Raw genomic sequence first — 16,076 nt, 5'->3', positions numbered from 1 at the left:
GTTTACTGTCTTGGGCAGTTGCCTTACTAGTCTCTGGGGAGCAGGAAATTCAATGTTTCGGGCAAAAGCCCTTCATCAGGAATTCCTGATGAAGGGTTTTTGCCCGAAACGTCGAATTTCCTACTCCTTGGATTCTGCCTGACCTGCTGTCCTTTTCCAGCACCACTCTAATCGAGATTCTAATATCCAGCGTCTGCAGTACCCACTTCCACCTGACTAGTCTCTGGGCCAGCTCTTCAAATTTTGGCACAAGTCCATGGACTTTAGTGAGGAAGACTATGCAGTGTTGGTTGCGTGTGATGTGCCCTTGCTTTTCATGCCTAGGTTCATGGTGATTAGTCCATTTTTGATCCATTTCACATTATCTTTTATTAATTGATTGAAACTGAGTGACATGCGAGGCCTTTGTGAATAACAGTAGGAATTAATCATCAAGCAGTGCTTTTGGAGTCCTATCTCGGCCAGACCGGATAAAAGTTTCTCCCCTTGAAGAATATTAATAAACCAGATTGTTAGTTTTTTTAAAATGCAAGTGCAGTAATTTAATGATCATTTGTTAATGAGACTAATGTACTTTATTATTTAAATTCCTTCAGTTGCTATGGTAAAGTTTGAACTTGTGATTCTGGAGTATTAGTCTGGGTCTCTGGATTACGAGGAGAAAGTGAAGACTGCAGATGCTGGAGATCCGAGCTGAAAAATGTGTTGCTGGAAAAGCGTAGCAGGTCAGGCAGCATCCAAGGAGTAGGAGAATTGACGTTTAGGGCATAAGCCCTTCTTTAGGAAACGTCGATTCTCCTGCTTCTTGGATGCTGCCTGATCTGCAGCACTTTTCCAGCAACACATTTTTGATCTCTGGATTACAAGTCTGGTAACTTTACCAATATGCGACTAATTGAGGCACTTTGGAGCATTAATTAGCCCTGCATAGTCCTTGATGTTGAAACTGTGTTGATGTTAACATTGGTAAAATATTCCAGTCCCCAGTGCATCCTCCATCTAATGACTGTAAAGTAGTTTCAGTAAATAATTATATATTTAAAACAAGCAGCATTTTTATTTTTGAATTTACATAGTGTTCTGTGTTATATTGTAGTAAATTCTCCAAAAGAGCTATCTGTTATCTGAGTAAGATAGGATTTCATAATTGTAATGCTGCTTGTGTAGGTATCAACATTTTTTTTCTATTATTTTATCTGGAAGATAATCACAAATTTCCTGTCAGGTGCCAATGACTGAAGTATGACTCATTTGGAATGGGGTGAAGAAGCAACGTCAGTCCAGATAATAAGCACTGAGTAATGCTGTACTGCTGTAGAGAATGTGGGGAAGAATATGTTTTACTCTTTATGTAATCACAATTATATCATAACTGTGCAACAACTAGCTAAGGGGGCAAGTCATGTTCAAATGCTGGAAACTTTAATTCCCATTATACAAAGTGGTTGTTACAGAAGCAAACAAATAGTCTTCGGCTGTTCAGTACCTTGAGCCTGTTCCAACATTGTTTAATCATAAATTAATCAAAGTTGTTGTTTGCCTAGGATTCTATAATCATTAATACCCTTATCAAACATAATTTCAAAACAGTGGCTGACCTTTCAGTCAGCCCCAAGCTTTAGCTTTTGGAGAAGAGATTTCCAGCTTTCCACTATTGTTTTTGTTTGTGGAATTGAGTTCTGACCTTGCCTTGAATAGCCTGGGCTGCTTGTTCTCTCCATCTTGACTTTTGGAAATAGTCTCTATCAACACGGAAGTGAGGATTGCAGATGCTGGAGGAATGCCCAAATGTTGACTTTCCTGCTCCTCGGATGCTGCCTGGCCTGCTGTACTTTTCCAGCACCACTCTAGTCTTGACAATAGTCTCTATCTGTTTACTTCATCAATTCCTTTAATTACCTTTTATTATCTGGTTTAGATGCTTAACATTAGTATCTGATGGAGACCTTTTGCCCAATTTGTTCTTGCAAACCATATGAAGAAATTATTCAATTGAAATGTAGCCTCAAAAATAATCTCCAGGAACTGTCAAAATCAAAGTAATTTTGACTCCTGCTCCAAAGCTTTTTCAGCAACTGAGGTACAAGTCAGAGTTTGATAGAGCACTGTTCGCTTGCTTGGGTGAATGCAGCCCCAAGAAGCCAACATAATCTAGGACAATGCAACCCATTTATCATCGATAATATTCATCCGTCCATCCATCCATCATTACAATGTGTGCAATGTGGTCTGTCTACAATATACACTGTAGCAACGTGCCAAGATTGTAGCTCTATTTCCTAAACGTGACAGTGTCTATGGCGGGGAGTAAGAGCAATGGACGCACCATCTTCTGGAAATCCCATCCAAGGCATGCAACAACCCAAATAGGAAACCTATTACCATTCCATCATTGACACTGCATTAGAATCCTGGAACTGCCTTGCCCAACAGCACTGTCAGATTACCTTAATAGCAGATCTTCCCTTTAATCTCCAATATTCCAGGAAAAATTACAGGTCTAGACTACACAGTTTGTCGTAATTTCCCTCTTAGCCCTAAAACCATTCTACCAAGTGTAACAAGAAGGTTAATATTTGCTTTCTTTTGCAGATCTCGTATGTGTCCTCTCTCTACTTCTCTCGTCACTTTTCATTCTAGATTCATTTCATTTATCCACTCACTACTGGCGGCATAGTGGCTTAGTGGCTAGTATTGCTACCTCACGGTGCCAGGGACCTGAGGTCGAGGTGACAGCCTTGGGTGACCTTTTACTTGGAATTTGCAAGTTCTCCCTGTGTCTGCATGGGTTTCTGCCAAGTGCTCTAGTTTCCTCCCATAGTACAAAGATGTGCGGGTTAGGTATATTGACCATGCTAAATTGTCCTTAGTGTCTCAGGATGTGTAGGCTAGGTGGATTAGCTATGGTAATTGTAGTGTTACAGGGATAGGGTAGATGGTAAGGTTTGGGTAGAATGGTCTTCAGAGGGTCAGTGAAGACTTGATGGGCCAACCAGCTTCCTGCCACGCTGTAGGGATTCTGTGATTCTAAGTTTTCTGTAATAGTCATGTGAATGAGATTAAGAACATTTTTAACCAGAACTTTTAAAATATCCTTTATATGGATACACAGAAAGTACTGCATGAAAAGAAAACCGCATGGATTATCCAGACTTTATTGCTTGTCAATTACCACTGTTTTTGTAGTAATTGACTGCACCTTGCTGTCTTAATTTCTTTTTAAATAAATATGTAGAGGCATTAGCTGTATAGTTAAATGTTGCAGTGTTTTTCTACTTTGTTGCCTTCCTCAGTTGTAACTGCAACCCCTCTTGCCATGCCCATATTTTTGGGATATTCAACTTGGGCAAGTAAAGACATGTCAACGATCTATTTAGATCTTAAATAGAGCAAAAACTAGTACAAGTGGGCAGAAGGTAGATCAGTATTTGGGACACAAACAACTGGAGATATTTCTGACATTACATCTGTAAGAAATAAATCACTGTACTTGTACCATGTTCTGTTTTTAATTGAGTATTTTTATTTTTGTCCCCATTCTATGCTACAAATTTTGTAAATGTAAGGAAGAGCAGTTCATTTCTCGCTGTCCAGTTCAATATTTATCTCTCAACCAATATTGCTTTGACAAGAAAATTATTTAGTCGTGATCACGTGTCTTTGGGAGTTTGAGATGTTCACATTGGCTGCTATGTTTGTTTCATATTACAAAACATTGTGGAGCATCTTGAGGTCACGAAAAACACTAAAGAAATGCAGGCTTTCATCTTTCTAGTAGGAATTGGCAGGCTGGGAAATGCAGCCGCCCTTCTCTTTGTTGAGACAGAAAACTAAAGTGAAGGTGGTTAATTAGCCTGAATACTCCAGTTTAGAATCTAACAATAATTTTTCTACAGCAAAAACATTGGTTATTATCAATAAACATGATTTAATATTGTAGATCAGTGTAATACACACTACTCTTTAATATTTTGATTGTGGTGAAGTGGTGGAATTATTGTGAAATCATTTGGTGCTGAGATAATTTGGGGCGCTGTATGTATTGTTGACTGCAAGTGTTTCCTTATAGTTTGGTGTTTCTACTCTGCTAAAACGGTTGTATTATTGAGTAATTTCCAATTGGCTGTACAAATATTACAGGAAGGTAAGTACTTAGCATTTTTAAAAGTGAGTAGATAATTTCACTGAAGTGACTTGGAGTTGAGGATGGAACTACTGTACTCCTTTTATGGTACAGGACATATTTCTTATGGTATCTGATAAAATGTGACACATTTTGTTTTGGCCAAATCCACTTCTCTATTTCTGTTAATAGTTTTTGTTTATATTCCTTTTCACAGATTGGAGATTTCTATATTCCAATTAGCGATGTCACTTTAAATGGTCACAATTTCTTTTGCACATCTCTTCTGAAGTTACTGTGGGCCATGGTTACACAGGACAACAGCACCCAGATTTTTGGAAGTGTTAGTCTCCTTAGGTTTGTAAGCACTGAGTGTCAACAGTGCTGTTTGACTGTATTTTATCATAGTCAAACCTAAACATATACATTTTTCCACTTTCCATGCTTGACTGGTATCCAGTGGCTATTTATTATTCCTTCCCACTTGTGTTTTCAGTCCTTTCCCCTGCTTCCTAATCAACAGCACAGAGATCAGTTGTAGCACTCAAGTATTACCATGGCCTGATAACTACTAATTTGGCACAGACTGGGTTTAAATGCAATATTGGTCTGTATTGTAGGCAGATAGCCCAGTGTGTTAGATTTCATTTTCTGAGATGAAGTATGAAATTGACACATTAGTTGCAGACAAATGTTTTGTTAATGGAATTGTGCATGAGGCCAAAGTAAGTGCTGTAGTTGGAAGTCTGTTTGTTGTCTACTTGCATGTAGAACGTAATCCTTGTGTTAATTGATGTCACCAAGAAATGGCATGTAAATAAGCAAAGGGAAAACCAAGCTTCTGTGAAGGAAGCAACAAAAACTGCTGTTGGAGCTATACTGGTTATTTTCCAATAGGTTTCAATCAAAGCATTAAAGGATATACTCGTGGGATGGCCAAGGCTGCAGGAAAGCCATGAGATACAAAGAAGGGTAATGTGGATTGTGGTTAAATTTGTTAATGCATTGTGATATAATAAACAAAGTAATTTGCAAGTAAAACAAAATTCAGGGGGAAGCTAAACTAATTTGATCTGATATTTTGTTTTGTTTGCTTTACAGGAAAAGTGAAGAAAAAACCTAACTTAAAGATCTCTGAAGATGTCTTCAATCAGCCAGTTACAAGCCCAACGTAAGGAAATCTTTTCGTAAAAAGGAGCCACATTTTTGCATTCCCATGCACGTGCATGTAGAGTGCCAAACATTCCTTCTACTGGCTTTGTAGAGAAAGATACTGCTTAGCAGAGAATTAGACCATGCTGATTAGAAGTTGTAGGACTGGTGTTTGAGTTTATGGGTGTGTGAGAAGCCCATAGTGCTTTTGGGATAGCTGTTGAGAAAAAGATAAGCAAGAGCTTCTATTTCTACTTGTTCTCTTGTGATCCTTAAAAGAATCTGCATGAATATAATAATAGGATTGCATTTGTGAGATACCTGCTAGCACTTGTCCAGGAATAACGGACACTCTTTGAAATGCTGGATGGCTGACAGCACCTATGCAAACACTAACTGCAATAGTCAGCACCTATGCAAGAGAAGAAAAGAAAGACCAGACTAAGAGTGGATGCTGATTGAATTAAAAATTATGAGGATAAGGCTTAATTTGTTTATGCCAGGTATATTATCAAGAAGGCTTTGTTCATTTTGCAATTTGTTTCCTATTGCTTTATATCCTGCATAAGAAGTTTTAATGCATATTTATTTTTGCTGAGGTTGTCATTTAAAAGCCATATTTTGAAAGTTGTAAAAACTTTCAGTCTTAAAGAGAATAATATTTATTTGAAACCACAAGACAATGGTTTCTAAACTCATGCAAACCATGGGAGTCTGTACTTTGAAGCACTTTCACAGCTGGAATAAATGTTTTGGATAGAATAAATCTATGAATATGTATTTTACTATTGATATTTTGAACTATTTTCTCAAGAACGTTTATACTTAAGTTTTTGCTTGAATTTTGACCCCTGTTCTAAAGGCTGACGTTTTTGAATAATTCCACTGACATCAACTGCTTTCTAGCACCTTGTCCTAGTGGACAATCAAGTGTGAAGCTAAACAGTGCAATGGCTCAGTCTTTGGGTGGGAATGCCATCACGCCAGTGTCTGATCCTGTGTTTTCTTAGTTTTGACATGTGTGCACAAGCATTTTGCAAAATTTTTTAACAAATGAGTTATTGAATGCTTTGCTTTGATTAGAGCGGTGCTGGAAAAGCACAGCAGGTCAGGCAGCATCCGAGGAGCAGGAACATCTTGGTCATTTCTCTCTTCCCAGAGAGAACAGAAGTTGACTTTTATTTGCTTACCATGGCTCCAGCAAAAATCAGATAACCAAACATAGACTAGAAATTGGAGAATGCTTCAAAGACATATGGTTGAGTGTTACACTGGCAAGTAACCTTTTTTACCAATCCTTAGAATCATAGAATTCCTACGTAAGCAGGCCATTTGGCTCATTGTGTTCTCACCAACATTCTGCATCCCAACCACCCCATCCTTGTAACCCTACATTTCCCATGGCTAACCCACCTAACCTGCATATCTTTGGACTTTGGGAGGAAACTGGAGCACATGGAGGAAACCTACACAGATACTGGGAGGATGTGCGAACTGCACACTGATAGTCACCAGAGGATGGAATTGAACCCAGATCCCTGATACTGTGAGATGGCAGTTCTAGTCGCTGAGCCATCACGCTGCATTGCAGTTAATGGGGTAGCTATATGTTTTCTGACTTGTTTTAGCTTTTAGAGGCTGTCTTCTGGATGGTAGCAGCTAAATTTTGCTATGTAGCTTTGCATTTCACGACCAATGATGGATTGTCGACAAAATTTAAATACTAGACCATGGGTACTTGTTAAAGTACAAATTATTTTTGACAGTCAAAAGTAATTTTTCAGTAAAATTAACTGGAGTTCTGGTTTGTTTGATATTTTGTTTTTTTAAAAAAGAGGTTATTGGTTGATGTTGAGGTGATGCAAGCTGCTCAAATTGAGGGAAACTTAGAGAATTTGATACCTCATCAGAGAAAAATAATAAAAATTATTTGTTGCTAATCTTTTGGTCTCTTTTTCAAGTTGTGTATAATTTTAGTTGAAGTGGTCACACAACAAATTTATTTAAAATATTTAAGATAGCATGCTGACGATATGAATCCTTTTTTATTCCCTTCTGCAGAAGGAGTTGGTTGTTGCTGAGTTAGGTTCAATGGCATCTGCATCATTTAGTATCTTTCCTAAGTTTTTTAAAAAATGATTTATATGTAATTAATGATGGTGACTGTAGTCACTGTTTGATTGTGAGAGTATCACAAGTTGAACCAAGTTAACTGGCTCCCAGCCCACCTGTAGGTCAGCATAGTTTTCTTTTTTGAGTATATATCCTCGTTGAGTAGATTCAAATGCAACTTTCAATCACCCCTTTTGAGAGTTGCAGTCAAGGTCATGTGGCTGTTTAAAATATTTGTTTTCATCTATCCAGTCTGTTTCAATGCTGTACATCTCTATGACTCTATGACTTTCTTTTGCCAGAATCGTCTCATATTGCCATCTGTTCGAAGACCACTCATGTATAAGCAATTTCAAATCTGCCTTTGAGTTAAACCACATGCTCAAACTTGTAGTATTCATTTTTCCTGTAGAATGTTTATACTTCTTTGATCGTATGACTTTTATTTAGTGGTATTTTTAAGAAACCAAGATAACACGCTACTTTTAAGGAAAATTAGCAGGTTCTTTAGACCATGTATGACACATAGAAACTATTCCCATTTTAGAGCCCTTTGGAATTGCTTAGACTGCTTAGATTATGCCTGGAATTTGGATTTGAGGACATTGTATTAGATATTGTTTAATGGAGACACTATATCTATTCAAGGGGTTCCAGCAGGTAGTGAGCTATGGCTCGGTTTTCTGACTCAGTAGCACAGGGTACAGCCTAGGAAGAAACATGTCTAGTTGTGGGCAATATTATTTTCTTGGCAAAGCTGCGTATATGTACTTCTTTCTTTAACAAAAACAGAAATTGCTGGAGAAACTCAGCAGATCTGGCAACATCTGTGGAGTGAGGAACAGAATTAATGTTTCATGTCTAGTGACGTTTCAGAAGAGAGTCAAGCCTGCTGAGTTCCTCCAGCAATTTCTGTCTTTGTTTCAGATTTCCAGTATCTGCAGTTGTTTTAATTCTTTACCTCCCTTGCCATGATTTCTATTCCTTTTGATTCCACTAAGTTCCTCTTTAAGGTATATTTTTGTTTGTACACAGAATATTCTGTATCTGTAAAAAAAAAAATTGATGTTCAAAAAATATTTCAGGTCTGTATCTTTTGTTTCTTAAATTTTTATGATGCTTTTCTTACATTTTCTTTGAAATCTGCCATGCAGAAAATCTTCTCTTAAACATGTTGGTGCACACAAACTAATAGTGGTGTCACTGTTTTTGTATCCTTAATTCATTTTATTGAGAAATTGAGTACACTTTTATTCAAATCTATTTTCTAGACCACCCCGAGATCTGGATTCAAAAGCTTGCATTACAATTGGAGATCAAGTAAGTATTTATTTGTTATTTTACATTTTTAGATAGTTTCTGTTACCCAAATATATTTCCTTGCTGCTCTATTGTCCTGTTGAAATACAATATTTGAGATGGTTTACTAACTATATCTTTATTTTAACCTGCGATAGCAGGATTTTGCTAAGTCAGCATGGGTTTGAAACTAAATGTATATATTTTATAAAAGTTCAACTAATTTGGTACCCTTTTTAAATTATTCTCAAAGTGTCAGCAAGATGAAATATTCACTCAGTAGTACAAATCCTGAGTGTTGCTAGAAAAAAAAGAGGACCTGTTGAGGTTTATTGTCTTGCACTCATCAGGCCAGATGGAAAAATGCTGAACTTCAAAGGGTGTAACAATTTATACTGCATGAGAAATAATGCTGATTGGTTGGTTATGTATAGGCCTTTTTGTCCCAACAGCTAGTAAATCATAGCAGATTTTTGTTTGTTTGCTGTTTGTTTGCAATAGGCAGTACACTAACTGTATTCAATTAGCTTGTGCTTGCAAAACTCCAAATGCAACGTCTAAGATTAGATGTTATTCCATATTGGACAGCACTCACTAGACAATCCAAAGTGCCCACTTTAATCAGTCATTTTTGCAATGTGGCTCACTTAGACCTACAAGAAGCTGCATTCTTTCATATGCAGGGATCTGTCCTCTGCATTAAAAAAATACCTGGGCATTAAACTGGATTGTGGGGGTCCATAGTTCCCTGCTGCCATGTTCAGAGTTAACCTGTCTTTCATCATGTAGTATAAATTGTTGCTTCTTTTGAAAGTTGGTGTTCTTGGATCTGTGCTGGTGCTTTGACAGCATGTCTCTTTGTCTGAACTATAGCTTAAAAAAAATTATATGCTCTGTTGAGAGATTTCTGGAATGAAGAAATTCCAAAGTTAAGTGTTGCTAATTTTTGATGAAGATGTTTGCCTTCGTGAGTGGATTTTAAAGATCTCGTGGCACTATTTGGGGGGAAAGAGCATCTAAGTTCTTAGAGTTTTAGGTAATACAGGTGCACAATCCTTCATCCGAAATGTTTGGGACCAGCTGGTTTTTGAATATCAGAGTAAGTGACAGTTTGGTGAAATTTTACCGAACAGCAGACTCACTGGGAGTAAAATAGGCCTTGAAACAGAATCAAGGTCTGCCAGTGCTGAACCACACATCTGAGTGACATGTATTGAGTGGTTGTCATCTTGAGTTAACTGTTTGTATGCCAAGCAACCTTGTTAATGAGAAAAAAACTTCACAAAAGGACCTTGGGACTTTGGAGATTTTTTGGACTTTGGGATTTTGGATAAAGGGTTGTGTACCTGTATTTCGCTTCAACCAAAATCACTAAAACAGACTATCTGATCATTTTCCCATTACAGTTTATGCAAATTGGCTGCTATGTTTCCTGCATTGTAATATTAACTGTTGCACAAGTACTGCATTGGCTTTAATCTAGTTTTGGATATCCTGAGGTTGTTGTTAACACAAAGGAATCATTTTTTTCTTGAATGAAAATAAAAACTCTTGGCGAAACTCAGCAGGTCTGGCAGCATTTGTGGGGAGAAAGCGGAGTTAATGTTTCGAATCCTGTGACTCTTGAGAAGAAAATGAAGAGTTACCAGACTTGAAATATTAACTCTGCCTTCTCCCCACAGATGATGCCAGACCTCCTGAGTTTCTCCAACAGTTTCTGATTTTAATTCAGATCTCCAGCATCCACTATTCATTTGTTTTATTTCTATGATTTTTCTTGGGTTTGGTTTGCCTGCTGGTGATGTACATTGTATAGCATCTAGAAAATGTTTGGCAAGCGCTTGAAGCAGGGAAGTGGTATGTTGGTAAGGAATGATAGATGGTAATGAGCTAATGCTTCTCATTGAATTACTTGATGGAACATGTGGATTCACATTACACGACTAAATTAGGCTGTATTAGAGTTCGACTATAACCTGTGGTGTTTGATGCACCTACATGGGTGTGAGTGAAATGCAATGAGCTTTAAAGATTAGCAATAATAGGGCAGTAGTGAACTGTATCTTCTGGTCTTTTACCTGTTTGCTCTGTGAAATAATCACATTTTATTGGGCTCAGATGCTCACATTTCATGTTGTGCTTGTCTAGTTTGCCTGCAGTTAATGTAAAGTTGTTGCATAGTGAAAATTCAAGAAGAGCGATGGAAGAGGCAGCACCAAGTGTTTTGGAGGGTGCACTCTCCTTATATCTGCTAACCACAGAATTTTACTGCAAAAGGACATGAAATTCTTCAGCTAACTGTCATTTTTATTATCTTTCAACAGAAGAAGGCTGAAGAGAAAAGGGAGATGGAAATAGGTTCAGAATTTAACAAACTGGGAAAGTTACTGAGATCTTGAAGGCCAGAAGGCAAACGTCAGAAAAAAACACAAGGTTATGAATTGGCAGGATGGGATGTGAGTTAGTAAAAAGAGAGATTAATGATAACAGAATTTTCAGATGCTCAAAGTCTGCCAGGTGCTTGGAGAGTGTTCTCTTGGTTGATAAAAATTGTCTAAGAGTACATTTTCTATGCAATTTAGGAGTTTCCATTTTGTATTTGTGATGATAATTACAATTACAGATATCCCCAAAGAATCTTTGGCTTTGCAAGGCTCACCTTACCCCAGTTCCATCCTTTCAGCCCTCTGACCTGTCCCACCTGTCATTCTTCCTTCCCACCCTCCCCTCTGACCTATCACCTTCCCCCCCCCCCACTTTAGCCACGTCCTCAAGTAGACTCGTCTCCATTGCCACTCCCTCACCACCCGATGCCTGGAGGAAGAACGACTTATCTTCTGCCTCGGAAACCTTCAATCTCAGGGCATCAATGTGGACTTCACCAGTTTCCTCATTTCCCCCACCTTACCCTCATTCCAGCCTTCGAGCTCAGCATCGCCTCATGACCTTCCTTCAATCTTCCTTCCCAACTATCCGCTCCGACCTATCACTTTTACTCTCACTTCCATCCACCTATTGCACTCTCAGCTACCTTCTCCCCAGCTCCCCCCCTGCACCCCTGAGGCTCCCAGACTCATCCCTGATGATGGGCTGTGGCCCGAAACGTTGACTTTCCTGCTCCTCGGATGCTGCCTGACCTGCTGTGTTTTTCCAGCAACACACTGTCAACTCTGATCTCCAGCATTTGCAGACCTCATGGTCTCCTCATATTATTGAGGTTGCAAACTAATTCTACAATCAGTAATTTCTGTAATAGAGACGTGAAAGGGATTGACAGACTGAGACAATTTAAAGAGGTACTGACCCCATCATTTCTTTTGTGAAAGTTGATTAAATCCAACAGCTGTCCAAAAAAAAAATCCTTTCTTTCTGTGTCACAAAACAGGGAGTTCACTCAGTTGGTTAGAGGCAGTTATTTATTTTCTTTGCAATAGCCCATTTCTAGTATGAAATTATTTTTGTCTTCAGAAATAAATCCAATAGAAGCCAATAAAATTGTCTAAACTTATCACCTGCTGAATATGAGATGAACAAGTCAAACAGCGGGTCATCTCACGGATTTGTAGAAGCTGTCACCTATATAACATTGTTTCCTGTGGCATATTCACTTCACAAACTTTTTGAGAAAGCTCAGGTTATGTAAATGACTGGTGACATTTTCAGTTTTATTAGTTCAACCCCCTCCTTTTTTTTCCAATTTGCAAAAGAGTAAAGCCAAGGGTTAGGAAACTGAGCAAGGCAATGGGATTAGGTTTAAATTGTTGTAGCAGGATCGCCATAAACTCTGGGTTGGGTGGCCTCTTTCTAGACCATAACATTCTGTGAATTCTTTTCGGAAGGCATTGACTCTTGTATTTTCAGTGATCATTGCCTGGAGACCGTTCTATTTCATTTGGTCTCAGACTTTGGTGACATTAGATTACTTACAGTGTGGAAACAGACCCTTTGGCCCAACAAGTCCACACTGACCTGCCACCCATTCCCTTACATTTACCCCTTTACCTCACACTATGGGCAATTTAGCATGGTCAATTCACCTGGCCTGCACATCTTTGGACTGTGGGAGGAAACCGGAGCACCCGGAGGAAACCCACACAGACACAGGGCGATTGACTGTGTGGAGTTTGCACAATCGCCTGAGGCGGGAATTGAACCCGAGTCTCTGGCGCTGTGAGGCAGCAGTGCTAACCACTGTGCCACCGTGCCGCCCACCAATAGATATTGGTTGATATGTTGAATAGATATTGGTTAGGAGCAAAAAAAACCCTTTTTTTTGTTTTTCTTTTACCAGGCAAGTTATAGTATCTCTGTTTTTCATACCCAAGATCTGGTAACTCAGCACACACTGACAGTTGAACCTGGAGCATTTGTGGTCTCTCTGGCTATGCCTTTTATGACTTGTCTGCCCCCTAAATGACAAATTAATTACTGTATTATTCTTCCATTTTAGGGGTTGTACTGAACTGAAGAGTTAAAAGAAATATAGAGTTAAGCACCAAACAAATATCAAGGGAGTGTCTAACCAGTTGGATTGTGTAGTTGAATGACATCATCTGTATTTTGGAGTTTTTCCTATCTGTAATTGTATCATCATTTGGCCGACAATGTTAGGTTATTTTAAGGAAGGACCAATTTTTGAATGTGATTACATGGAATATTTATTTTTCTACCAAGTTAGCCATGCATTAAGCAGTTCAAACACTTAAGGGACTGTTTTTTTTGTAGCCACTGATCCTCTACTCTGCTCATATTACAACACCAAGTTTGTATCCAGAGTATTCAATCTGCAAAAAAAAGTGTATTTTAAAAAAAGCTATACTGCAAATATTGTTACAACCATTGTGGATACCAATATCATCTTAAAAGAAATTGACACCCCGAATGAATGGTTGAAAGAATCAAAATTCTATCTTTTGATAGACTTTTACTATAGCATACAGACTAAAAGCACCATTTACTAACCACTGTTTTGGCAGGAAATGTCTACATTAACCTTTTAAAATGAACTGGCAAAATTCTCTCTGGTTGTTCTTGGTTTTGTCCTTTTCAAGTAAACACTTCATTTATCCAATCCAAACTAATTCTTAACTCGTTTTTATCTTCTCCTCACGATATAACTTTTAATTTCCTAATTCCTGAATTGACTTTGACTTTCATGGTGTGAATTAACTTGGAGATCCCTCCCTTTAGCCAAAGCTAGAGGAGTTGTCCAACTTCATTTTAGATCCTCATGATCTTAGTCTCTTCAATCCAAGCCTGAGCCCCCATCAGCATTTAATAAACAGTAGAAGCTTTTTGCCTCTACCTCTGTTTTTGCCTCTCAAATTCTTAAAGACGGTTCCTGCCTGTGAGATTCAGTGATATTTAGAAATATTTGCAACCTGTCTCCAAAATGACTTGCTAAAGACTCTTGCCTTTCCAAAGCCTATTTCCATAGTGTGAATCATAAAGATCTTGTATTCATGAAGAAATGCTAATTAGCTTTAGTTTGGACTCCCATCTCCATTTTTAAAATCTGACATTCCTAATGCCATCTTGGGACCTAGCAACTGACAGCTTATCCATCATCAGCATATCTGCTCTGGGCATTGTTTGCAGGTGTTGCCATCTGCACCTCTCCCCAGTAAAACAATCTGTTTTTTCTCTCTCTTAATCTTTAATATGCAAGCCACCTAGGCTTGTCGATAGCTCAATTCAGAGCAAGTTCCTGTGACCCCCTTCGATCCTGTGTTTCCTCTAAAATAAAGAGCACAGCACCAAAATGTTGCACTTTAAATATCATGCACTTATAATATTCAAAATCGTATCTTTTGGTTTTTTTGGATACCTTCTTGCATAAACTCCTGCATTTTAGTATTCTTGACTACATTAGTTTTGGGCATTTAGATACATTTCTGAAAGCATTTATGATGTGTTTAAAAGGTTGGGGGTGAGGGAAAGAAATTTTTGTTTCTTGCTTATTTTCCTGCTCAAGTAAATGGATTATGTGAAAATTGATGTTGGTTAGTTTGGGTAATAAGCTTTTTTTATAATGACAGGACTTTCAAGAAGGTTAAATACAGTAATGTGAGATTAGATTAGCTTCCTTACGGTGTGGAAACAGGCCCTTCGGCCCAACAAGTCCACACTGACCCTCCGAAGAGAAACCCACCCAGACCTGTTTCCCTCTGACTAATTCACCTCACACTATGGGCAATTTAGCATGGCCAGTTCACCTGACCTGCACATCTTTGGACTGTGGGAGGAAACCCACGCAGACATGGGGAGAATGTTCAAACTCCACACAGACAGTCGCCCGAGGCTGGAATCGAACCTGGGACCCTGGTGCTGTGAGGCAGAAGTGGTAACCACTGCGCCACCGTGTCGCCCCTGGTTAAATCTGAGATGTGTCCAGTTTTTCTTTTTGGAAGGCCTCATTAGTTACCCACCCCTTAACATGGCATTTCTTCTGTCTGATTTCCAACCCCGTTTTGCCATACACCATTCCAGTCAATGGATATTTGTTCAAAGGCCCGCATCCCTTGTGTCTTTGTTGTTTTAAAAAGGCCTCTCTGCACCTCGACAAGCACTGGCTTTCGAAAGCTGTCCTGTTCATTGACTGACAGAAAGGAAAAAATGAAGCTGTGTTTCTCTGCCAGGGACCCAGAGGTCTTAGGGGAAGGGTTGTACAAAGGTGAGATATCCTCTTCCTAGAGGATGGTAGATGAGGCTGTGCCAGCAGACCTTGCCAGTCTATTCTGAGGTTGGCATTTGGTCAGTGGCACTTCCACAGTGCAGAAGATTGGCCAGCAATCTAGTAAGAGAATCATTTGTCCACAAGGGTATGAGCCACACTCTGTTTTTCTCTTCTGCCTCACATTTACTTTTATTTCTGCTACTGCACCCACTTCCTGTTAAAGCTTACACTCTGTCACCATCACTATTGCATGCAACACCTTCTCTCACTTTCTCCCTGACCTCCCGTAACAATAGTCCTGCAGGTCCCCTGTGCTGCCTTCTGAGTCCTTTGTTACATTATTCCACCTTTTTCTCTCAAGCCACAGACATGCTACCATCTGTTACCTCCCTTATTTCTTGGCCCACACTTTTTCCTCATTACAGAAGAAGGCAGCTCATTATTGGCCAGAGATGGTCCATCTTGGTGGAGGAGTGCCTGACATCTGGGATCTCCTCCTCTGAGGAGAGAAGACTTGGACCTTTCCTGCTGGGATGCAGAAACATGCATATCCTGCCAAATGAGTAAATTCTGTTCTTCCTTCTGCTGCAACTCTCCTATTAGTCCTGCTGTCACTCTCTATAGTTCTAACCACTGGCCGTGATGCCTTTTCTCACTTCATGCTGCAGGTTTCAATAACCTACCCTCGACTTCTGTGTCAAAATGTCGAGCTCC

General features: G+C 39.0%; 1 protein-coding gene across 2 annotated transcripts in view; it reads left to right on the top strand.

The window, feature by feature from the left end:
- LOC122560779 (dual specificity mitogen-activated protein kinase kinase 6-like) overlaps window positions 1–16,076 on the top strand; it is a 131,611-nt gene that overhangs the window by 53,644 nt on the left and 61,891 nt on the right. For both annotated transcript variants that reach the window (XM_043711860.2, XM_043711861.2), the window contains exons 2-3: window positions 5,225–5,294; window positions 8,659–8,707. In XM_043711860.2, coding sequence (XP_043567795.1) covers window positions 5,225–5,294; window positions 8,659–8,707 — 119 coding nt within the window. The remainder of the gene's footprint in view (window positions 1–5,224; window positions 5,295–8,658; window positions 8,708–16,076) is intronic.

The sequence above is a fragment of the Chiloscyllium plagiosum genome, unplaced genomic scaffold (assembly GCF_037043375.1).
Source record: "Chiloscyllium plagiosum isolate Xiang-an unplaced genomic scaffold, Cpla_swu_hap1 HiC_scaffold_20, whole genome shotgun sequence".
Lineage (NCBI taxonomy): Eukaryota > Metazoa > Chordata > Chondrichthyes > Orectolobiformes > Hemiscylliidae > Chiloscyllium > Chiloscyllium plagiosum.
The sequence above is the reverse complement of the archived record's forward strand: the minus strand, read 5'-3'. Positions and strand labels throughout refer to the sequence as shown.